Genomic DNA, 25243 nt, shown 5'->3' with positions numbered 1-25243 from the left:
TTGGTTGGGGATCATTTGGTAGGTTAAGCATATGTCTAGGCACACACCCCACTACAGCACCAACAGTTAAAACGTACACTAGAATTGTTTGGTGCAATTTGTTTTGTTTGCTTAGACCATTTCCAACCGTTTATTAAATCTATTATCAAATTCAAATTTGATAAAAAGAGGTGTTTTTTGTGTTCTAACGTTTGCACCAAAACAGTATCAAATTGAAAAAATATTAAATATTTCATCAAATTGAGGATGACTTGTCCCTTTCAGTAATTTACTGTGCATAACCGTTGAGTTGGATCCACTAGACAACCGGTTGGATGTTCGGCCGGATGTCCTCCCGGATGATTGCTTTAAGGAAAAAAATTGTGAAAATTTATAGTGGCAGGTTGACCCCTAGGTCGACCATCTCAGCATTTTTTTTGACTCTATTTTCATTTTCCCCTAAATCCATTTCCATCATGTTCTCTTTCTCAATTCTCATCTATGATCTACTCTATACCTTCAATTCCAATTCCATTTCCAATTCCATGAGTATAGGTTGAGCACCCAAGGGCTCAGTCTCAAATAGAAGATGAAGTCCATATTTCCATCGCTGTATTTTTATATTCTTCTTGTTGTTTTCAGTTCTGACTGGAATTAGTTTGATGGTAATATGTTGATTTGAAATTTAACAACAATCTTTATACATCCCACATTTTACAAATCTCTCTCTAACTACCAAACCACTCATTTTTTTTTCAATTCCTCAATCTTCCAATTTTGTGTTCTTTGTTAATTGCATATGTATATATACGTATTCTTGACTAACAGTTGTTCAATCTTTTTCAATTCCTCGATCTTCCAATCTTTTTGACTAACAATTAAATTATGTAAAGATATATGATTTGTATATATACATATTTTGAAGAATTCTCATTGTGGATATTTTGAAGAATTTTTGTTTGAATTGAGGAAACAGAAATGAAGGCAAAAAATAAAAAATAAAAAAATAATTTTGCTCTTGCCGGTCGACCCCCAGACATCCTGTGGTTTGATGAAAGCTCCGCTGGGGTGTCTGATATCAAATAGAGGAATTAGCCATATTTTTACTCAGATTTGATGAAATGTTTGGTGAACCGTTGGATATGCTCTTATAGCTTCTTTTTTTATTTATTTATTTATTATTATTATTATTATTATTATTATTATTATTATTATTATTCTGAGAGTTTGTGTAAACTGTTTTCAGTTTCTGCCTATAACTTATAAAAATTGATTATTTCAAAGATAAGGGAGAAATGCTTTATTTTCAACTTTCTGATTATCAATTTTATTTTATAACAAGTTGCATCAAACAAGTCTTTATACATATTGTTTTATTCAAATTATCTCATTCGTTGGTTATGTATTCTTACACTTTCAATTGAGTGGGATATATCAATTGAGTGGAATATCAATAGATTAGTTGAACGGTAAAAACTTGAAAATAAGATCTGAGACTGTGTTTGGTGTATTTTGAAATCAAGTTTCCACATTTATATTTGAATGTTATGTTTGGTAAACCAAATATTTTTTGAATTTTTGATATACTCGGTCGTCTGCCCGGACATCCTTCTGGATAACCGACCGGTTGACCGGAACAGTAAAATTTTTTTTTTTTTGCAATTGTCAATCGTCACCTGTTATTTGGAAAAAAAAAAAATTATATTTATTTTTGATATTTTTTAAATGTATAAATTATTTTTTTAGACCAAAATGACAAATTATGTTTTTGAATTGAATTTTAAAAAGAATTTAGTTATGAGTTTTGAATAGAATTTTTAATAGAGTTTTGAGTTGTGTGTTTAGTTATGAGTTATAAGTTTTTGGATTAAATTTTGAAAACTCTTTTCAAAACTTATAACCAAACAATTTTTTTCATTTCATATGTCACATCAAAAATTCAAAACTTAATTCCAAAACTCTTTTTAAAACTCATAACCAAATAATTTTTCTTTTTTCAAATCATAATTTTAAAATTCACAAACTCAAAATATAATTATATTATCAAATCATAATTCTAAAACTCTATCAAATACTATCTAAAAGAGTCAATGAAAGTTTGTGCAATTGTTAATTTAATGACTCCAAAATTAATTGAGACGAACAAAAATTTATTCAAACACTCGATTATCAAAATTAAGTGGAGGACAGTTGGATCCACCTCACCCATACCCCTCTCAGGGCATTATTCAAATGGAATATAATTTTGACAAATTCTAAGATATTTTAATTTAAAATTTTAAATCTTTAATGAATTTTCCCCCACCAAGTTTAGCTTCATGCTCTTGTCTATAAGAATAACGTAGGACATCAAGACCGACAATTAGAATATAACAAAACATTTGGCCTTCTTGTCACAGCATATTAGCGGAATTCCTTAATTTTATTAATTAATTTTTATTACTCTCTCCACCACCTTATAGTCCATTTGACCCATATTTTTTTTTGGGGGGGTATTAAAACTATATATATGTACTCTTGTTGACTTAGTCCACATGTTCTTGATTATTTATTGTCATGCATCAATTTGCACTAGTTTAATCAAGTGCATCCTAGAATCAAATCGCTAGGGTTTTTTATTTGGTATAGTTTATCGGAATTGTTTATATCTTTCTGTTAGTTTGAAAATTTTGTAACTTTTGAGATAAAATTTAATAAGTCTATAAACATAGAAATTATATAGAATTGAACACAGAAAATACATAAATGGAAGAGATTTTTAAGAAGCAGGTTCCACCAACAAAACTTTTAATATTTTGTCCATTTATATGTTTTTTGGTTTTACATTTGATTTTTTTATTCCAAGCATTGTTAGATAAAAATAATTTAAGTTAAAGAAGTTAAAATATTTTTTAATTTTTATTTTCAGATTAACAACTTCCCACTTCTAATAAATTACACCAAACAATGAAGTGGGGGACAGTTTTAGATGAACACCATATATATGTTTATGTTTTGAAAAATGGTCAGCTTGTCAATGTAGTATGGTAGTACTACTAGAGTTTTTAAGTGTTTAGGAGTTGTTTGGGATAATTTAAATAAGTGTATTTTTTATTTTTTTATAAAAAGATGTGTAGAAAAATAGAGAAATGATGTAATAAAAAAAAGATAAAAAAATAAAAAGATAAATTATTTTTTAGTTGCCAAACCTAACCTTATTATTATAGTTGGAAATCAAGATGAGAAAAAGAGGTAATGAAAATGACAAGCAGCTTTTCTTGGAAGTGTTTAATTAGTGTGCTGTTTGAAAGTCTTTAACTTTAAACATTTACACACTAAATTTCCTCAGTTTTGACCACACTGTCTTCACTTAAAATCAGCATATGATAATATAGTTTAAACTGTGAACTAACGCGTAATTATTACTTTAAGGTCAAGTTTGACTACAAAGGAAAAAGTGCACTTATTTCATCTTTTTATTTTTTTTGGGTCATATCAATCAACATCTCCTCTCTACTTTTTCTACACATAATACAAAAAAAGTCAAAAAGTACACTTATTTAGTCTTTCCAAACTAGGCCTAAATTGATAAAAAAAAATACTATTTATTCAACTAATTCTGTTTGTTTTGTTTTGTTTTTATTTTTTGTTTTTTAGTTTAATTTTGTTTTGTTCTTTTTTTTTTTTTTCCCTGCTTCGTTCACTTCATGTTACATGTATTTTCCCATACCTCATTCATGCTCCAAGTTGTGTTAAAAATCCTTCTAAACTGTTGACTACAACCTAAATATATAGTTCTATATATAATTAGGGAATCCCTTCGGCGTACACTTTTTATATACCTTGTTATGTATTTTTTGGTATATATTATGTATTTTTATGATAAATATTACCTAATTTTTTTTGTAAGAATTTGTGATTTAAAAATAAAATTATCCACATTTTGAGTAAAAGTTTTACTGATTTATATGTCATAAAACATCTTGAGAGGGTAATTTATACATAAATTGGGCCGAGCTGGGTAATGGGCCGTTGTGGGCCACAGTAAGAAGGGCGAAGTAAAAAAGGCCTTGGCATTAGCTCGGTCACCAAAAAAGGCCTTGTTGTTATCCCGGTCCAAGAGAGTGATACAGACAACCCGGTCACCACTCAGAGTTAGCCCGGTCGTGACATGTGGCGGTTAGTTCGGTCAAAACCTTGCTATTTCTTAGCTCGGTCTAAACATACCATGGTTTGTAAAGGAGAAGCCGAGGTAAGCGTAGTGAATGGAAGAAACCGAACTGGCTTTAGTTCGGTCTACTCTGCGGCTTAGCATAGCCATGCTTACCTCGGTTATATGGGGATCCGACCATGGTAAGACCATCTCACTTGGTTTAAGCAGTGAGGGGGGTGTTGAAGGATAAACATTATCTTTCAGGAATATGATTCCTAGGAGGACTCTACAGGGAGGAGTAAGAGTCCTACTAGGATTGTGACACACAGAACCACAACTTTGATTCTCGAATACATAGAGCTTTTGTCTATTTGTCTATTTTGCTGACTTAGGCATCGGAGAAGTATCCGGCATACACCCACCGGCTAGCCCACGTTTGTGTTTTCAGGGAGTAAAGCGACGTCGTACGGAGGAGCGCAGACTTGATCAACAGGATTATATGAGAAGGTTTATCTCTTTCCCGTACAATTGGCGCCGTCTGTGGGAATACCAGACAAAGAATAAAACCTCTTGATCAAGTTTCCCTCGCTAATTGAATGGCTCACAACGAAGATTTGCTGCAGTCCGCCATTGACGGACAAACCCCAGAGGGGGGTGGGAGGCGTGAAGGATTGCCTCCTATCCCTCCCATGGCGGACTTAGAGCCCCAGCGACAGAATCCCCGGAGGGATGCAAGGGGGATGCGGAACAACAGCCCTCGTCGCTTTCGCTCACAAAGTCCTGAAAGGCAAAGGCGAAGAATCGACCTTCAAGCTCTGGAGGATCGTGTAAAAGAGCAAGATGAACTAATAAGGAAGATGGCGGCGGACATGGAGACCATGAAGCGCTAGATTAAGAGAAAAGGGGTGGCGACAAGAGAGGGGCGCAAAGGCAATACGCCTCCTCGCCACTTAGAAGATTGTGATAGGCATACCACGCCATCGCAAGCAGAGAGTAGAAGCCTCAAGATAGGCGACACTCAATCAAGAACTTCCAGAACTCGTTACTCCAGGTCTGAGAGAACGAGATCATTGAGGTCTTACACTAAGGGAAGTACCTATCGGCCCTCACATACGCACCAGACATCATCCAGGCAAACGGAGTTGCCTAGATCGTCCGACTTACGGACTGTTCTTGAAGAAAGGGCGCGACAGAAGGAGGATGCCAGGGCATGCGACCCGCACAAAGTTTCAGCCCTTCAGTGGTTGGCTCCTCGGACGCATGGAAGCGTCGAGGTTGGAATGCCAATACCGCACATTGCCTACGAACCAACAGATAAAGCGTTGGCAAGACTACATAGCTCGCAGTTTGTTCCGGTGATTGAGAACGCACCATTACCCTCAGGCTTCATCTAATCTAAATTTACCACGTACGAAGGGAAGACAGACCCTTACATGCACCTAAGCCACTTTCGCCAGGTTATGGCAGTATATCGGCGGAACGAAGCTTTAATGTGCATCCTATTCCTATCTAGCCTTGGCGACCTAGGTTTAACCTGGTTCGAAAGGCTACCAAAAGGCAACATAGCCTCCTAGGCACAATTAGCGGAGGCGTTCGTGCCAAGATTCAGAACGAACACCAAGACGCCAGTGGAGATCGATCAGCTACTCTCCATTGACATGGGTGACAAAGAAACATTGAGGTCCTACAACAGTCGCTACTGGGAGACGTTCAACCAGATAGGGGACTGCCTCACCAATCTCGCCATCGCACAATACAAAAGAGGACTTCCAGTCGGAAACAGATTGAGGGATTCGATTACCATGACTCCACCCCTCACGATGGAAGTCTTGATGGAGAGAGTGCACCAACTTATTCGGGTGGAGGAGGATGACGCCCGTGCCAAGGCAAAATCTGGTGCAATAGCAACACCAGACAAGAAGACTGCAGCAAAGGTCAATACGGTGGAACGTCAAAACAAGAATGGACAAGGCAGGTGAGACAACGAAGAGGACCGAGATAAAAGATGGTTGAGAGTCCGCATTGCCATTACCACGGTATTCAAGAAACCAATCTACCGAATTCTCAGTGAGATACGCGATGAACCTTTCATCAAATGGCCAGTTAAATTGGGAGAGGCTCAAAAGGACTACGACGAAAGATCTCGGTGCACCTTCCATAAGGAAAAGGGGCACCACACTGAAAATTGCGCACCATTGAGGCAGCATCTGGAAGAGTTAGCGGCAGCTGGTCACCTAGACCGGTATATAGAAGGAGGGACGCAGCCAGCCCTCTAAAACCACGACCACCCAGACAGAACACCGAATGACGCCCCACCTCAAGGCATGATAAACGTAATACATGGGGTATTCGAGCCTGAGCGAGTATGTGAGCTCAGGGGCATGATAAAGAAGGCTGAGCACTTAAGGAAGGTATTAAGTGCGCAGCCCACCATTAAAAAGGGGAAAACAGAGGCCACGAACGTCATGTCTTTTTCAGATAAGAACTTGGAAAGGATATATTGCCCACACAACGATGCACTGGTCGTTACTCTTCGCATCAAGGATTACGATGTCAAGCGAATTTTGATTGACCAAGGAAGCTCATGTGAGATAATGTACTATGAAACTTTCAAACAATTGAAATTAAAGGACAAAGACTTGGCACCCGCCGTATCTCCCCTGATCGCGTTCAACTCAATGCCAGAGTGGCCAGTCGGCAAGATAATCCTTCCAGTCAGAGCAGGAAGCATGACTAAATAAGTGGAATTCTGGGTATTAAAAGTGCCCTCCACTTACAACATAATCTTGGGAAGGACATGGCTGCACGCCATGAGAGCGGTAGCGTCAACCTACCATCAAGTAATGCGGTTTTTCAACGAAGTCGGAATAATTGAAGAGGTCTATGGAGATCAAATTATGTCCAAGTAATGCTTCGTCACAGTAAATGACAGCCGAGCTGCCAAGGGGTTTGTTCAAATGGTTGAAGAGCCCGAAAATAATGAATTATTTGCGGATGTTGGCAAAGCCGCTAAACAGAAGGCAGTGGAAGACTTGGTACATGTAAGAATAGATGAAAAGAACCCGGATAAGTTCTTTTTGCTTGGCTTATCTATGTCCAGCATTGAGAGAATAAAGGTCATGGAATTCTTGACCTCTAACATCGAAGTGTTTGCGTGGACGCCGTATAACATGCCTGGCATTGACCCAAGCTTCATCAGTCACCAATTGAATGTCCACCCAACTGCCAGACCAATTATACAGCGCACTCGTAGATCGGCACTCTACCATGCCAAGATAGTGGCAGAAGAAGTAGAAAACCTGCTAGAAGCAAGAGCTATCAGAGAGGTACACTACCCCAGATGGATCTCTAACACAGTAGTTGTGCCTAAGAAGAATGGAAAATGGCATGTCTGTGTGGACTACAAAACGGTCAACAAGGCATGCCCAAAAGACAGCTTTCCTCTTCCACGGATAGACCAACTGGTAGATTTGATGGCAGGACACAATCGTCTTAGCTTCCTTGATGCGTACATAGGCTACCATCAGATCGCTATGTATGAACCAGACCAGGAGGTCACATCTTTTACAACGCCAAGAGGACTTTACTGCTACAAGGTCATGCCTTTTGGCCTAAAGAACGCAGGGGCAACATTCTAACGGATGGTCACCAAGATGTTTGAACCACTGTTAGGCAGAACAATGGAGGCTTACATCGACGACATGGTGGTCAAGAGCAAGGACAAGAGTGACCATCTCAAGGACCTAGATGAGATGTTTCAAATCCTAAAGAAACACAAGTTACGCCTTAATGCATCTAAGTGTGCGTTTGGCGTAGGATCTAGCAAATTCCTAGGCTTCCTGGTAACCAACCGGGGCATAGAGGCAGACCCTTCTCAAATCACAGCAATCTAGGATCTAGAGAGGCCCAACTCAGTAAAGGAAGTACAGCATCTCACCGGTATGGCAGCCGCGCTAAACCGGTTCATCAGTTGGTCGTTAGACAGATGTCGACCATTTTTTCAAGCATTGAAGGCCAAGTTTCAGTGGGATGAAGAATACGACCGTGCCTTGGAAAGTTTGAAAGAATACCTGTCTTCTCCACCGCTGCTAGTAACCCCAATACCTGAAGAAGAACTATTTTTGTACCTGGCGGTTTCACAGCACGCAATTAGCGCAGTGTTGGTTCGAGCGGAAGGAATCCAACATTTACCCATCTTTGATCTCAATAAGACATTACTGGGCGCAGAAACAAGGTACTTACCATTGGAAAAATTGGCATTAGCCTTGATGATGGCATCAAGGAAGTTGTCGCACTACTTTCACGCCCACACCATAATCGTCCTCACAGTTTTCCCATTAAAAGCTCTGTTTGAGAGGGCGAACTTTTCTAGGCGAATCTTGAAGTGGGCAGTGGAGCTGGGACAATTTGACATCAAGTTTTGATCCAGAACCGCGATAGAAGTGCAAACCTTGGCAGACTTTGTCACAGAATTCACCCCAGGAAGTCATCATATCTGCCCAGTCGACCTAACAGATGCAACCGAACTAGGGTTAGAAGTTGACGCCGGAATAGCGCAACCCCTGGTGCAGGATACCCAGTCAGACCCTAAGGCAGACCAAAGTAAAGTAAGGGAGAAAGAAGCAAACCATGCTACACCAAGCAAAGATTCACCAGCAAATGAAGACTCGGTGCAATCAGATAATGAGGGCAAACAGCAAGCATGGACTTGGAAGAAAACACCAGCAACACTCAGGACCCCAAGGCATCATTCGATCCCTCTACCTGCTGGAAGTTATTTGTAGGAGAAATGTGGAAGCTCTTTGTGGATGGAGCATCCAACAGGCACGGAGCAGGGCTCGGCATAGTCCTCATCTCACCAGATGGCCTAGTAGTGGAACAAGCAGTCAACCTTGGCTTCCCAGCATCAAACAACGAGGCAGAATATGAAGCACTTTTAGCAGGACTGAAGTCAGCATCCTACATGAAGGCCACCGAGCTAATGGTTTACAGTGACTCACAACTGGTGGTAAACCAAATTTCAGGTGACTACAAGGCAAAAGACGACAGGATGGTTAAGTACCAAGAATTAGTCAGAAAAGAGATCAAGAAATTTGAAGTAGTGCGGATAGAACAGATTGGTAGGGAAGAAAATAGTAGAGCGGACGAACTAGCAGGCTTTACTTCAATGGCAGATACATCCATCCCACATCCGTTACTGATTGACTACTTACCAAGACCAAGCATTGAAGAACCTGAAGTAGAAGAAGTATGTTGCGCCGAACTAGGCCCTTCATGGATGGATCCCATCATAGCATTCTTAAAAGAAGGTGTCCTACCGGAAGAGAAAAAAGAGGCCAACAAAATAAGAGCAAAGTCGCAGTGATTTTGGCTCTCCCCATCAATGGCCTTATACAAGAAATCCTTCACAGGACCTTACCTGAAGTGTGTCCATCCTAGCAAAGTTGAAGCGTTCTTGTTCGAGATACACGAAGGCGTATGCGAAAGCCACCAAGGAGGAAGATCATTAGCTTACAGAGCCATTTCGCAAGGATATTGGTGGCCGCACATGCAAGCAGATTCAGAGAAGTATGTAAAGAGGTGCGAGAAATGTCAGAAGTTCGCACACCAAATACATCAGCCAGCCAGAGAACTTCTACCATTAACTAGCCCATGGCCCTTTGTAATGTGGGGCTTGGACATAGTAGTGCCACTCCTAATAACACCCGGCAATAGGAAGTTCTTTCTAGCAACAATAGACTACTTCACAAAGTGGGTGGAGGCAGAAGCACTAGCATCAATAAAGGAGAAAGATGTGAAGAAATTCGTCTAGCAGAATATCATTACTCGATTTGGCATACCAAAAACTCTAATATCAGACAATGGCACCTAGTTCGATGGCCAAATTTTTAGAGGCTTTTGTGAAGAATACAAGATAGAGTTCTACAACTCTACACCGGCTTACCCCCAAGCAAACGGCCAAGCAGAAGCATCAAACAAAGTTGTCTTGGATGGATTGAAGAAAAGGCTAGAAAAAGAAAAGGGCAAGTGGGCTGAAGAGCTCCCTCATGTTTTATGGGCTTATCGTACCACACCTCGTCGATCTACTGGGGAAACACCTTTTTCCTTGACCTATGGCATGGAAGCAGTAATCCCATTAGAAGTCGGCCTCCCTACAATCAGAAGTGAAAATTTTGATCCAGACCTAAATGGAGAAGCCATCACCTTGGAGCTCGACCTTGTGGAAGAAAGAAGAGAAAAAGCACTAGTTCACATCGCCTCATACCAGCAAGAGTTATCAAGGAAATACAACAAGACAGTTCATCCAAGACAGTTCAAGATTGGAGATTGGGTACTTCGCAAAGTAATGAGAAACACTTTGGTACCCGGAGATGGCAAGCTAGGGCCCAATTGGGAAGGACCATACAAAGTGGTTGGATTAGCAGGAAAAGGGGCATACCACTTGGAAGATGAAGACAACAAAGCCATTCCAAGGCCGTGGAACACCGCCAATCTCAAGTTATTTTATTTTTAGCTTTTCTTCCAAGTATTTGTAGTTTTTTCCTTTCTCAATAAAACAAACAATTTCTTTTCAGCATAGTTATTTCATTTTGAAAAAGATTATTTTAGTAAGTTAGAGACATTGTAAGCATAATTGGCAGGAAAAACCAACTTAGAGGTTGGCTGGAATAACCAACACCCCCCTTAAGCCCAGGATAAGGATCCAAGCTGCAGGACATTTGGTCGGAATAACCAAACACTTTACTCTAGGTTGGCTGGAAAAACCAACTTAGAGTCGGCTGGAAAAACCAACACCCCTCCTAAGCCCAGGATAAGGATCTAGGCTGCAGGACGTTTGGCTGGAAAAACCAAACACTTTACTGTAGGTTGGCTGGAAAAACCAACTTAGAGGTCGGCTGGAATAACCAACACCCCTCCTAAGCCCAGGATAAGGATCCAGGTTGCAGGACGTTTGGCTGGAAAAACCAAACACTTTACTCTAGGTTGACTGGAAAAACCAACTTAGTCCTCTTCAGTCGAGATAAGGATTCAGGCTGAAGAGTGGTTGGCTGGAAAAACCAACACTTTGCACTCTTCAACCGAGATAAGGATCTAGGTTGAAGAGTGGTTGGCTGGAAAAACCAACACTTATTGTTGGCCTGATAGATTGGAAAGCTAAAGACCGGGATAAAGTATCTCAGCAAGAGAAGGTTATATTTCATTCAGACTACAGTTGGAAAGCACATTAGAGTTCACACATTAGAGTTCAATTAAAACTACAAAATTAGAGTTATGTATCATTTCTCTTTTTATAAAAATAATATATGAGTACTTTTTTTTAGAAACATTTGGTCTGCTACCACACCCAAAAAAACAATGAAAAAATTGAAAGACAGGCATGACTTTACTTCCCAGGTCTCTCCCATGTATTAAAATAATATAAACAAAAAAAAAATAAGAATAAGAATTAAAAGCTTTTGTGAAATATTTATGCCATCAAAAAAAATAAAGACAATTTTTGTTGGACACATGATGTGCATAGAAAATAAAGTGTGGTATCTGAATTCATTTATGATGTGATGTGGGCCACAATACTTCAGTCTTGGTGTCATTTTTTTTTCTTGGGTTGAAAAAAAAGGCTCTTAATTTGCACCGAACCGAAATTGTGCTTAGGTCTAAAGTTCAGGGAAAAATTTGAAAACCAAAAAAAGAAAAAGTGAAGAAAAATTTGAATGAAATATAAATTAAATTTTTTTTGTAACATTTATTTTTATTATTATTATTATTATTATTTAAATTTTACTTGAATTCAAAATTCAAACACAGTGCCGTTTTGGAAACAAAATAAAAAGTCACATTTTTGGACAAAATGTCCAAAAACGCAAGTGTCAAAAACGCAACAAAATTGGTTTGGGAAGTGCTAAAAATGCAAGTGTAAAATTATAAATTAGGGCCTATGACAAAAAAATAAAAAAATAAATTTCTTATGTTGGTTAAGGATATTTTGGTCATTTTAATTTGATTTGACACCATATACAAATATTAAACTAAAAAGTCAAAAGTCAGCTTTTTATCAATTTTCCAAATCACTTTTTAAAAAGCTAAAAAATTTGATAAAAAATCAAAAGTCAATTTTTTACCAACTTCCCAAAATACCAAGCTTTTTACCAACAATTTAAATCTTCCAAAACCTAACATAAATTTGGTTGATAATTGTGAAATTTCTTAGTAGTGACTGCGCCAATGAAATTCAGAAGTTGAATGCTTAAAACTCCCAATTCAGTCACAATGAAGTTGAGTTTTACGTTATTAAATTAGTGATAAATCAAAAGTTGACCCATATCCTATTATGTCATTGTGAGTAAAATTAAAAAAAGTTTTTAAGAATTTCAATATTTTTTTTTAATTCAATATATGAATTTCATACTCTATTTTGAGTCTTACACTTTCATATTTTATGAGTAATTTACACTTGATTCAAATTGGATTTTGATTTCTGTTGTTTAAATAATTTGATCCATACACTTTAAGTGTAGTTTCAATTTGATTATTTCATCCAAATTTTCGTCAACTTTTTCTATGTATACACCTCAATGGATTGATAAGTATCTCAAAGTGTAAATTGTTCAATTTAAAATAATAAGAACCAAAATAAAATTTAATATTTATTTATTTATTTATTTGTAGCCCCACCATGAAGATGTGAGAAACAATATGTCATTTATTTATTTATTTATTTTTATTAATTAGTTTGCCCAATTGACTACTTCAAATATTCTTTGTTAAGTGGCCATAGGATAGGACTGCAGGCATGGACAAAAAAACTTAAATTTAGATCAAGTCCAAAAAATTAAAAGCCAAAACTTCAACATTTTTATTTTATTTTATTCTAATTTTATCATATTATTATTTTTGAACAACTCAATTGTTGAATTTTTGCGTTCATGAAGTAGATGGGCTCTTGAATCATCTTTTAAAATTATAATTTAGAATTTTCAGATCATAAAGAAGAAGAAAATAATACGCAGTGAGCTTTACTAGAACTAATTAATAAAAAGCCTAGATCCATAAATGAACTTAGAAACCAATCGCATTCCGGGTCTAAAGTTTATTATTATTATTAGTACATTGAAAGAAAGGAAAAGTCGATCTCATAATCTCTTAAGAGCATCTTCAACTTATCAAGACATATAATACTTATTAGTTATAATGTTTAGTATAACTCACTTATTTCAACTTCAATACTCGACGCATATGATTAGCTATTTTAACTCAACTCACATTTACTAGCTGAAAAAAGATTGGAAACTCTAAATTAAGAGCTCTAATAGCTCTATTTGGTGTGTGGGTCCTATGTAATGTGATATTTTGGCCTTGGTTTTGTTTTTGTTTTTTTGTTTTTTAATTTTCCACATCATTAGTGCTCTTTTAGAGCTCCCAAATTAGAAGGATGTATCATTTTTTTTTTTATAAAAAATGATTTAGAGCTCTAAAAAAGGAGCTCTAGAGAGTTCTAATTGTGATGGGTCCCAGGTCCCGTTTGTTTTCAGAGGTAGAATGGATGAGATTGATAGTTAGGGAATTAAGTAAAATTGTGCTTATTTTGATGATAATTGTTAGTGTAGAGATTGTTAAATTATTTTTATATAAAATAAATATAAAATAATAAATCAAATAAAAAAATACAAAAGCATTAAACATTAATGTTTTAAAAAAAATGCCCAACATGTAAAAAAAATAAAAAAATAATAAAAAAAATAAAAAAATTCCAAAAAAAATAAAACAAATAAAATAATGATTTTTACTTAACAAAAAATACAAAAAATTAAACGTTAATGTTCAAAAAAAATGCCCGACATGTAAAAAATAAAATAAAAATAAAAAATTTATAGTCCGCCAGACTATTTTTCTAATACCAAGTCCTGGAGGCTCATCCTAATCCGGAGCTCACTATCGATCCCCTTCCCATCTCTCAAAACAAACACAATATTAGTAGGTCTCACTTCACTACCAATCCCAATCCCTTCTTTAACCCTCCAAACAAACGGGGCCTCACTGTAATGTGATGTTTTGTGCTAGTTTTTTTTTGAAAAATGTTTCAAAGCTCTAGAGCATGCTCTAATGATGTGACAGTTATGTGGAGTCCATCTTGATGTGATATTTTGGCTTAACCTGCCAACTCTACGCTCAGTAGAGCTTTGTTTAGAGCTTTAGATCATCACTATTTTTTTATTTTTTTTTTTGCCTTGCCACATAAATAGAGCTCTCTTTAGATCTCTACTATTAGAGCTCTATATCATCACTCTTTTTCTTTTTTAATTTTTTTTTATTCTCTATCATATTGTTAGAACTCAATTAGAACCCCAAAATTAAGAATGTATCATTGCTATTATTTTTATTCCCCTTTCTCGTTGGATTCTTACTTTTGGTCGTTGATCTAGTCTTGTCCCTCAATATAACATTGACTTGGTCTGCTAACCCATACTAGGACCGAGGAGATTCATTGTGTTTTCAAGTATAGATTATTTATTATTAATTTTTGTTAAATATATTTAGTTGACCGATTCTAAGTTTTTGAATCAAGATATCAAACTAATCCTTCAATAAAATTGAACCAAACGAATCCGATGTTACTTGAGTTGATTTGAGTTCGAATTACCAATTCATTATATTACATAAGTAAATCGTTCATATTTTTTTTAAAAAATACGATCTCAATTGTAATCTTACATCATCAGGAATATTTTTAAAAAATAAAAAAATAAATCAATAATAATGAGTGCAATAAACAAGTAACATAACACAAAAAATAACAAAATTTCTCCTAGGTTGAGTTTACAAATATGTTTTTTGAATTTTTCTAAGAACTAGTTTCATTAAAAAAAAATTCAAATTCAAAATGTTTCCAAACTACAATTCTCCGTGGGAAGATTAACAATGAATAATGCATTTTCTAGATATTTATACAAGTAATATCTAGGCATAGATCTCGTTTGTAGACTTGAGTTTATAGTACAAAGGTCAAAAAAATACTATAAATTGCTATATTGTTATTACTCTCTTTACTTTCCACAAGTCTTCTCGTACAAAAAAACCAAAAAATCAATAATAAAAATAACTCATTGTTTAGTTCATATTGAGCGCAGGTAGGCTACATTGAACAAAAACATAGTTCAATTGTGAGATCTGATGGTCCGGCCCAATGACTGGTCATGGCCCAAACCTATTGCGTGGGCCCAGTGCAGAGGGCAAAGAAAGTAAAAAAAAATCCATTGTGAGATCTGATGGCCAGGCCCAATGATTGGTCTGGGCCCAAACCTCTTGAGTCGGCCCAGTGCAGGGAGCAAAGAAAGACAAGAAAAACAGAAAATTTAGGGGCATTCCGAGAATTGAACTCGGGACCTCTCGCACCCTAAGCGAGAATCATACCACTAGACCAAATGCCCTTCATGAGGATGTTGTTCAAAGATTTTATAAAATAGGTTAAATTTAGAATGGTTGGCATCGTTACGTGCACAATTCATTCTCTATTTGGCAAATACCAAAAAAATCATATTTTTTTTTTATTTTTTTATTTTTTTAAAAAAATTTGTGTTAAAAGTATATAAAATGTAAGATTTTTTGAGGAAAAAAAACTCCAACTATTTTTACTCTTTTTTTTTGGGTCTTTAGCACGGGCGGAGCCAAAGAAGGCTCAGGGTCACGTGCCTCCCTTAATTTTAAACTCTTTTTTTTTTTTTTTTTTGTTTTTTTTGTTTTTTATGGTCATAAGCAAAATGTAATTTTTTTCTTCCTCTTCTTCTTCTTCATTTTTTTTTTCTCCCAACATGTTATTTGATTAAGGATTTATTGTATTGTTCACAATAAGTAATTATTTGATACTTTAGGAGTACTATGTGGTATGATTTATGTAGTAGTCTAAACTAATAGTGTAGTGGGAAATTGTATGGATTGAATATAATCAACCCATTATTTTTAGGTAGTTGACAAACTTCTTAGTTTTGTGATTTCTCATACTTTGAGCATCACATAGGCAACGCCATGTACTCTAAGACCATTTAATAATTTCCATTCAAAACACATCATTTATAAGCAATATCATCTCTTTAATATTTTTCGTCAAATAAAAATTAAATAGATTTTGTAATAATTTGTGCTATAAATTATTTGTTTTTATTTTCTAAAGTTAAGAATTTTGATCCATAATTTTTGCACTAAAATTACAAACTTACATCACCATCTCGCACTAAGTTATTACACACTATTATAGAATTTTGATTTGTTCCTATTAATAATGATTTTTAATTTCTTATGCTTAAATTTAGCTCATAAAATTATTATTAATAAATGCCCCCTTTAACTTAATTTCCTGGTTCCGTCTTAGTACTAGTGGAACTTTTTAAATTTAATTTTTTTATTATTGTAATCTTACCTAATATATATTACCTAAATTGACAAGCTTTTTGATTTATTTATTTTTGTTAAGAAAAGTTCATTAAAAATGAAAAATAAAAAATAAAAATGCATTTGCCAAACCAATCCTTATTGTTTGTTGGCTAGTATCAAACTTGATAAGAAACTTACTTCTCTGTAATATATATATTGAAAAATGTTTTATACCATTAATTTAACACCACTAATGTATCATTAATGACATGACATCATGTGAATTCTCTTATTGATGTGATAGTTTGGCTCTTTTTTTTTTTCTTGCATTTGTCAGCTCATTAGTGATACTTTCAGAACTGCTGATTTAGTACTATAAATCGGAAGTGATATATATTTTGTTTTTAGCACGTTGGAGGGAGAGCATGAATGGAACTGAAATCAATAACGGACTTTGGTCATTAAGCTAAGGCTTTGTTTGGCATATAGAGTTTGCGTTAAAATAATCACACACACAAAAAAAAAAGAAGTATATTTTTTAACTTAATAAGACAAAATATCACATCTAAAGCATAATCATTTTATTTTTTCTCTCACAAAAGTTAAAAAAGCCTATCCCAAATAAGATCTTTTAACCTCAAGTTAAAATAGTCAAAAAGTCAAAAAACCAATTCACATCTTAAACGAAGGCTAAGTGATTATAATAAAACTTTTGATAAATCAAGTTCTGAAAAGGAATAAGAGATGTAAATAACTTTAGCTTTATTTTTTAAGGAGGCATTTACACATAAGTTTTAATTTATGAAATTATACTCTATTAAGTCTTAATTAAGATTTTTTGGACCTTTCAAGTCCCATTAAATTTTTAATAATAAGAATTGCACTTTAAATAATGATTGTTAATCATTTATAATTATCTATAAAGGAATATGATGATTTGGTATTTATTTTATTTTTTTAAAATTTAAAATATCAACTTTCAAATTGAAAAAACTAAAAAAAAAAAATTATGTCCAAAAAAAAAAAGAAGCTTTTTTTTGAAAAAAAAAATTGAATTATTTTTTTGTGCAAAACTGAAAATTTTGTATCTATAAAGGAACATGATGATGGAACATGGATGTGCAAAACTGAAAAAAAAAATTAAATGAAAAAATTGATAATATTCTCAATTTTAAAACTGAGAAAAACTTTTAATATTCTCGATTTTATTAGATAGATGAATCAAACTAATAAGTAGAAAGGTAAAAACATTTAATCTCATGCTCTCTTTTTTTATCAATTAGTGAAATAATTATTTGGAATATTACTATGCATAATTGTAACATTCTCAATTTTAAAAATTGAAAAAAATTGATAATATTATCAGTCTTATTAAATAGGACTTATTGGTTTTAAAAAAAATCTTAAATAAGACCTAAACTAACATAACATTTATAAATAAAACTTATAGATAATTAACTCTTTATTACAAGAACTATTTTTTATGACTCAAGCTTGCACCATCAAAAATAATTTACACATGACCAATTGAGATTAGTTTAAATGGTTAGAATGGGCAAATTTATAATTTGTGGTGCTTATTGTTATGGATTGGCACCAACCCCTAAGGTACTTTTCTTTTCTTTTTTTCCTGTGGCTCTGCATGGTTAGATATAACATCAAATTTGGACTATTCACATCACAAAATTTTGGGTTGATCCTTAGCATGGGTAAGATGGTCTTTAAGCAAGTGAAAGTTGTGGACTTGAGATGTTCTCCAATTCATGACCACATCGACTCTCATACAAAGACCGCGCTCCACTTTCCGTATTTATTTGCTTTCATTTTCCTTCTTTCACAACCACCACAACCCATATCATCTTATTATTGCTTCTTTTTCCTCTTTTTTTTTTTTTTTCCTATTTAAGTAATGATATATAAATAAAAAACTATATAACAAATTAATACAGGATGATGTATTAAAGTTTAATTTTATTTTAAAGCAAAAGATTCATAACAATAGCTTATATTTCAAAAAATATCACTGCTTACTTGCCAAAAAAAAGTTCTACATAAAATCAATGCACAAAAATGTACTAAGGACTGGTTTGGCAATCTTTGAAAAAGTCAAAAAATTAAAAAGTTACTAAAAAAGTTAAACAGTTATCACTATTTATTAAAAAAAAATATTAAAAAAATAATATATAAATATTAATTTAAATGATAAATAAATATAAAAGTTCAATCTGACCAACCCATCAACGTACGGACACCTCAACCACCTGCAATGATAGGAAAAACAAAAAATAATGTGTGTACATTCACTTATTTGCATGGTAAAGTTGGGTCTGTGGGGCCCACCATGGGTCTCGTTTTGATAATGCGAACCGTTCAATATGTAGAGCTCGTCTAGTACTATATGTTTGTAAAAAATCACGTCTATCGGATATCACTGACTATATGATCAAATCAGTTTTGTATAAAAATTGGATGGTATTATAGTTAACAGTTGACAAAGAAAACTAACACGATTAGATAGTTATCGATATTCAATCAACGAGATTTTTTACGAGCGTGTAGTACTCGATGAGTTCTACACATTGAACAATTCCGATTAGAAAAAGGGGACTCGTGGTGGGCCCCCACGAGCCAAATAACACCATCCAATCAAAGCCCGAGAAGTAGGCAATATTTTCTCATCTACTCTCCCGCCCGCCACCACTGTCATTCCGTACGGCTGCTATCCTATCTTCTCCTATACATTTATTTATATAATTTTTTAATACACATTATTTTATAAAAAGTCAAAAAATTAACCTAAATATTCATATTTTTTTCTCAACATTTTAGTCTAAAAAAACAAAAAATGCACTTATTTAGAACACCACAAACAACCCCTAAATCTTAATTTTATCATTTTAAAGTAAAAGATTGAATATAATAACTTATATTTTAAAAAATGTCATGACTTCTCTCTCTTTTTTTTTCTTTTTTTTTTTTAAATTTATATATATATATATATATATAAAAGAAGGTAAAATAGGTGACCAATGCATATATAGATTAGGAAAATGACTCGTAATTCAAATTCGGTGGCTCTAATTCGGCTCGAAATCTAAAACGGCGTCGTTTTGGGTTTCGAATTTTTTTTTTTTTGCCTCTTCTTTCTCTTTTCTTTCTTTCTTTTCTTCTTCTTCTTCTTCTTCGTTGAACACAGGAGAAGAGCAGAGGAAGAAGAGAGGAGAAGAGAAAGAGGAGGAGAGAGAGGGAGAAAGAGAGAGGAGGAGAGGAGATCGTCGCAGCACTACCGCCGTCGCCTCGCCGCCACCGATCGTCGCAGCACTAGCAATCGTCGTAGCACCACTGCCGTCGCCGTCGCCTCCGGCCCCGCCTCCGCCTCCTCCTCCCCTGTGATTATGCCCCCTTCAGTCCTCCTCCTTCTCTTCTTCTTCTTCTTCTTCTTCTTCTTCTTCTCTTCTTCTTCTTCTCCGAATTCGAGCCAAATTCGAGCCTCCAAATTCGAGCTACCTATCGGAACCATATAGATTAACACTTTTAGGACACGATTATTAATGAGTAATTGCAATACTAATGGACATTTTACTTAATATAAGTACATAGGGAAAAATGCATTTTGCATTTTGCTAAGTACTTTACCAAGTGTGTACACCAACAACTTCCCCATTACTGAAATTGCTTGCTTTAGTCTTCAAAACTCTCCAAATATAGTTAGCGAGCAATTTCAACCATACACATCATTTTTTACTGGTTAAAATATAAAAAAGTAATTTTTTATTTTGCCTATTTTTTTTTTATTTATATACTTTAACGCTACTCTTTATTTTATCTATCTATACACACAAACTGTTTAAAAAGTCTCTCAAGACTCTTCAAATGGAATAAACTTGAAATTTTTTGTTAAAATGGCTATTGTAATAACTAACTTATTGGAGTGACTAAAATATGATAATGCTAGTTATAATAACTAACAAACGTCATTTAAAAAGTCTCTTAAAAATGCTCCAAGACATGATGAAATAAAATGTCTATTGCGTAGTCTGTTGAAACTCCATCCTATTAGGTAAAATATTTAAAATATTACCTATTGCTCTTGCAAAATATCACATTTAAATTATAATTATTTTATTTTTTTTCTCATAACTATCAAATCAATTATAAAAAAAAACCAACTGTCATCCCAAACATAATTTTTTTAACCAAGTTAAAATAGTCAAAATTTTTTTTAAAAAATAACTAAAATAATTAAGCTACCAAACAAACCCATAATAAAAAAATAAGATAAAAAATAAAATTATGTATCACATGAACAATAATCTAACGTAACTCACCATAAATAAAATGATAAAAAGATGATGACTCAACATTGATAAGCATGATTTTTTCCCCCAATCCTTGGCCCCAAGAGACAACATCATACTCACATCTTAGATATATATTATCTTCTCCCTTTTATTTTTATCCAAAAAACCAATCTCCCCCCCTCCCCCTCCCTCTCTCCCTCCCCCCCTCCCCACCCCATGGCAGACAACTATGCCATATGTATTCTAGGAACCATGGATCGTCTTTGGTTTCACCAAATCATTCTCTTCACCGAACCCACTTCACTTCTTTTCCCCAAAACCCTTAATTCACCTCAACCCATTTCACAAACACTTCCACATCTCTCATCAAACCTCTCTCAACTTCCTCTCCTAGAGGAGGAAATCTCATCATCAGCCTCATCTATCATCACTCCTTCAAAGGTAACAACAACAACCAATCCTCTCTCTCCTTCATTGATGTATAGCTTTTTTTTTATTTTTTATTTTTTTATTTTTTTTTTCATCAGCAAAAAGGAAACTTTATTGGTGATAATAACATACATTACAAATGAGATTACATCAATAAAGGAGGGAAGTTCATAAAGCTCAATCATGAGCTAGCACAACTACAAGGTTGGAGAGGAACCAACACAGGCCAAAGGAAGAGAAAGAAGAAAATGAAAAAATAAAAAGGTGCAGAGTATTAGCTTATGGAATTATCTATTACTTTGTTATTTTGAAAATCAGTATTAGAGTATTTGGTACTATTTTTACTTACCATTCATGAGACACAAATAATTTATGTAAGTTGAAAAAAATTGATTATTAAAAAGTAGAAATCTCCGTTTTAGTTATTAAATTTTAACCTGTAAAAAGTTGCACCAGAGAGGTGCTGTCTTTCTCACACACATACACACACTTTGGAAGCTAATGTTTCTTCTTCTTCTTCTTCTCATGAAGGATGACTGCAACAACCAACACGTTGATGATGTTGATGATGAGGAGGAGGATGAGAATGAAATAAAAATGAAGAAAAGATCCACAACGTTGAATGATATCTTGAAATGCAAATCGCGGTCACACTCATCGTCTCTACTACATCACATCCACCCCAAAAAGATCATACCATACTCCCGTTCACTGACGAGGTTACAGAAAACAATGAGCTGCAAGAGCCTCTTAGAGCTCGAACTCGAAGAAGTAAAAGGGTTCATGGACTTAGGTTTCAAATTCAGCAAAGAAAGTCTAAGCCCGCAAATGATGAGCGTGTTGCCTGGATTGCAAAGACTTGAACTAGCAAATGGCGATGAAGAAGTAGATAAAGATGATAGAGATATAATTGGAGAAGAAGAAAGGGAAGGCGAAGAAGAGAAGAGAAGTGTAATGAGGCCATACTTATCCGAAGCATGGGATATTAAAAGACCCGACTCGCCATTGCCGAACTTAAGGTTGCCAAGAGTCTCTGCAGCTGGTGATATGAAGAAACATCTTAGGTATTGGGCTAGAACTGTGGCTTCTGTAATTCAACAAGAATTTTGAGTGAGAAAGAGAGGAGAGAGATTGTAGTGTTCTTCCACCGACAAGTTACAAGTGTGAGATAGGAAGTTGTGTGAAGTGATGATGATGATCGAAATAATTGGTGTGTAAATATAATTTTTGTTTTGCTTTTTATTTTGGGTATGTAAATGTACCAAGGCAATGAAATGGAATTTTCTCAAACAAAGTATAAATAAGGACTCTACCTTTCCTAATTTAACTTTTTACTTTACAAAGCATCACTCATTTATGTTGAGTACACATTTTAAATGTCATCCAACATTTGAGTAAAAATTAGAAAAATTTATTTATAAATCTCATCTTTAAGAATGGTAATTCATTTAGACTCAAAAGTTTTCTTAGAGATTAATTAGTCCTATTGATTTTAGAAAAAGATATTTAATATATCATTTGGAAATTAGATTTACGATTATACCTTTATTTCTATTCCCCCCATCATTTTATGTTAGAAAGGCAATATACATAATTTATGGGAATCAAATTTGGGATTAATTTTTATTTGAGAATCTTTTTTATTTGGAATGACTTGAATTGTGAGATTTTTCAAACATTTCAAAAGTGTTACAAATGATTTGAAATATAAGATTCTTCAAACATTTCAAAAGGAATACAAAAACTCATTAATAAGTTTTTAGCAAACGTATAATTTAAAATGTAACACTCAAACGTAACACTCCAATATAAGACTAAAAAAAAAACTTCTTAGTATACTTTTTTCTAAACGTAACACTCAAATAAAACACTCTAAAAAAAACTCCTTACTATAACACTCAAATGTAACACTTTAAAAAAAACTCTTTCGTATATTTTTTTCCAAAGGTAACACTCAAATGTAAAATTTCAAAAAAACTCATTAGTGTGCATTTTTTCAAACGTAACACTCAAATGTAACATTTAAAAAAAAAAAAAAACTCCTTAGTATAACAATCCAATGTAAGATTTCAAGAAAACTCCTTAGTATATATTTTTCAAACGTAATACTATATAAAAAAAGAAAAAGAAAAAGAAAATTTGCATAGTGTAACACTCCAACGTAACACTAAAAAAAAACTCCTTAGTATGTTTTTTCCGATTGTAACATTCCAAAAAAAGGATGTGGGATTCTTCAATCCATTCGAAAAGGAATACAAAAATTTTGTAGTAAATTTTGGACAAATGTATAATTTCAAATTATGAGTGTTACGCTTGTGAAAAGTACACTAAGAAGTTTTTTAGTATTTTTTTATGTTACAATGGAGTGTTACATTTGGCATTATATTGATTAGAGTGTTACAATTGAAAAACATACACTAAGGAGTTTTTTTGTTTTGTTTTGTTTTGTTATATTGGAGTGTTACGTTTGAGATTATATTAATTGGAATGTTACGTTTGGAAGAAAGTATACTACATAATTTTTTTTTTTTGGTTATATTGGAGTGTTACGTTTGAGAAAAGTACACTAAGGAGTTTTTCTGTGTGTTATATTAAAGTGTGCTACATTAGAGTGTTACGCTTGGGAAAAATTTGGAGTGTTATGATATTATGTTTGGAAAATTATGCTAAGAAAATTTTTTAGTATGTTACATTGGAGTTGTGGGAAAGTATTTTGTGAATGACAACACGTGGTTAACGTGACGCCGAAGTGTCAGCCGAGGTGCCACGTGGCCTGATCACACTGCCATGATGATATCGGATAGGCTGAAGTTATCTACAGAGATACCGGAATCCGAGATAAGCAGATAAGGGACAAGAGTCCTAGAACATGAGAGGATCTCAGTCTGGATAAAGATAAGGGTTAAGAAGAGTTTATCTCTATCTAGCTGAAGGTCCATGATGGGCACTGAGCCTGAGTCTGTTAAAGTAAAGCTTTTAAAGGGATCAAGTCACCACTAGTTATAAAAGTAAGGCACCCTCGTGGGTCAAAGATAAATTCTTTCTTGTGAGTTTGTCGAAGTGCCCCCAGGTGGACGAACCACCGCCAATTTGCTATCTTTGAGAGATAATAATTACTAACTTGATTGTCGAAGTGCTCCCGGGTGGACGAACCACCGCCGGATTCTCATTTTCTCGTTACAGGTTGTTGGGCTTAATTTACTTTGCTAGTGCTTTCCAGATGAGTTCCCCTTTTGGTTATGTGGTCCGAAATCAACACCTACAATTTGGCACCATCTGTGGGAACTTAAGGAAAATAGATGGCCAATAACGGGAATGGAGAAAAGATTGGAGACGACATCCACCTTAGATTGAGCTGGTGTGTTGATTAGACAAACGATGTAGGTTTCATCACCTTAGATTGCTGAGGTAATAGAACCTAGGGGGCAGTTGTGGGGAAGTATTTTATGAATGACAGCATGTGGCTAAGGTGACGCTGAAGTGTTAGCCAAGGTGCCACGTGACCTAGACACATTGCTGAGATGATCTCGGTTAGGCTGAGGTTATCTGCGAAGATGCCAGAATCTGAGACAAGCAGATAAGGGACAAGAGCCCTAAAATATGGAGGATCTTAGTCTAGATAAAGATAAGGCTCAAGAAGAGTTTATCTCTATTTAGCTGAGGGTCCAAGATAAGCACTGAGCTTGAATCCATTAAAGTAAGACTTATAAAGAAATCAGGTCACTGTTGGTTATAAAAGCAAGGCACCCTCGTGGGTAAAAAGTAAATTCTTTCTTGCGAGTTTAAGCAAAATTTGCTATCTTTGAGAGATATTGATTACTGACTTGATCGTCGGAGTGCCCTCGGGTTGACGAACCAACGCCAATTTGCTATCTTTCAGAGATATTGATTACTGACTTGATTGTTGAAGTGCCTCTGGGTGGACGAACCACCGTCAGATTCTCATCTTCTTATTACAGGTTGTTGTGCTTAATCTATTCTGCCAGTGCTCTCCAACTAACTTCCCCTTTTGGTTTTGAGGTCGGAAATCAACACC

The 25243-nt window shown here is 34.7% G+C and overlaps 1 protein-coding gene and 1 non-coding gene across 3 annotated transcripts; one reads left to right on the top strand and one right to left on the bottom strand.

The window, feature by feature from the left end:
* Positions 1 to 15465: 15465 nt before the first annotated feature.
* On the bottom strand, positions 15466 to 15537 carry TRNAP-AGG (transfer RNA proline (anticodon AGG)). The gene has a single exon. It is a non-coding gene; the product is annotated as a tRNA-Pro (tRNA).
* Positions 15538 to 20949: 5412 nt separating this feature from the next.
* Positions 20950 to 22529, top strand: LOC114267782 (uncharacterized). 2 transcript variants are annotated; one of them, XR_003631061.2, is made up of 3 exons: positions 20952 to 21219; positions 21306 to 21471; positions 21739 to 22529. XR_003631061.2 is itself a non-coding variant. In XM_028208844.2 (2 exons), the coding sequence occupies exons 1-2, from the start codon at positions 20995 to 20997 to the stop codon at positions 22315 to 22317; spliced, it is 804 nt and encodes a 267-aa protein (XP_028064645.2). In that variant the 5' UTR covers positions 20950 to 20994; the 3' UTR covers positions 22318 to 22529. The 2 variants fall into 2 exon arrangements, 1 of the variants encoding a protein (XP_028064645.2); XM_028208844.2 differs by lacking the exon at positions 21306 to 21471 and having other exon boundaries at positions 20950 to 21219.
* Positions 22530 to 25243: the final 2714 nt, after the last annotated feature.

This window comes from Camellia sinensis, chromosome 3 (genome assembly GCF_055761805.1).
Source record: "Camellia sinensis isolate YWXY chromosome 3, ASM5576180v1, whole genome shotgun sequence".
Taxonomy (NCBI): Eukaryota; Viridiplantae; Streptophyta; class Magnoliopsida; order Ericales; family Theaceae; genus Camellia; species Camellia sinensis.
This window is presented reverse-complemented; position numbering and strand designations above follow the sequence as displayed.

Coding starts and splice junctions, on each gene's coding strand:
- LOC114267782 (XM_028208844.2), top strand. CDS start 20,995: ATGGCAGACAACTATGCCATATGTATTCTAGGAACCATGGATCGTCTT. Junction 21,220..21,738: donor CTATCATCACTCCTTCAAAG/GTAACAACAACA, acceptor CTTCTCATGAAG/GATGACTGCAACAACCAACA.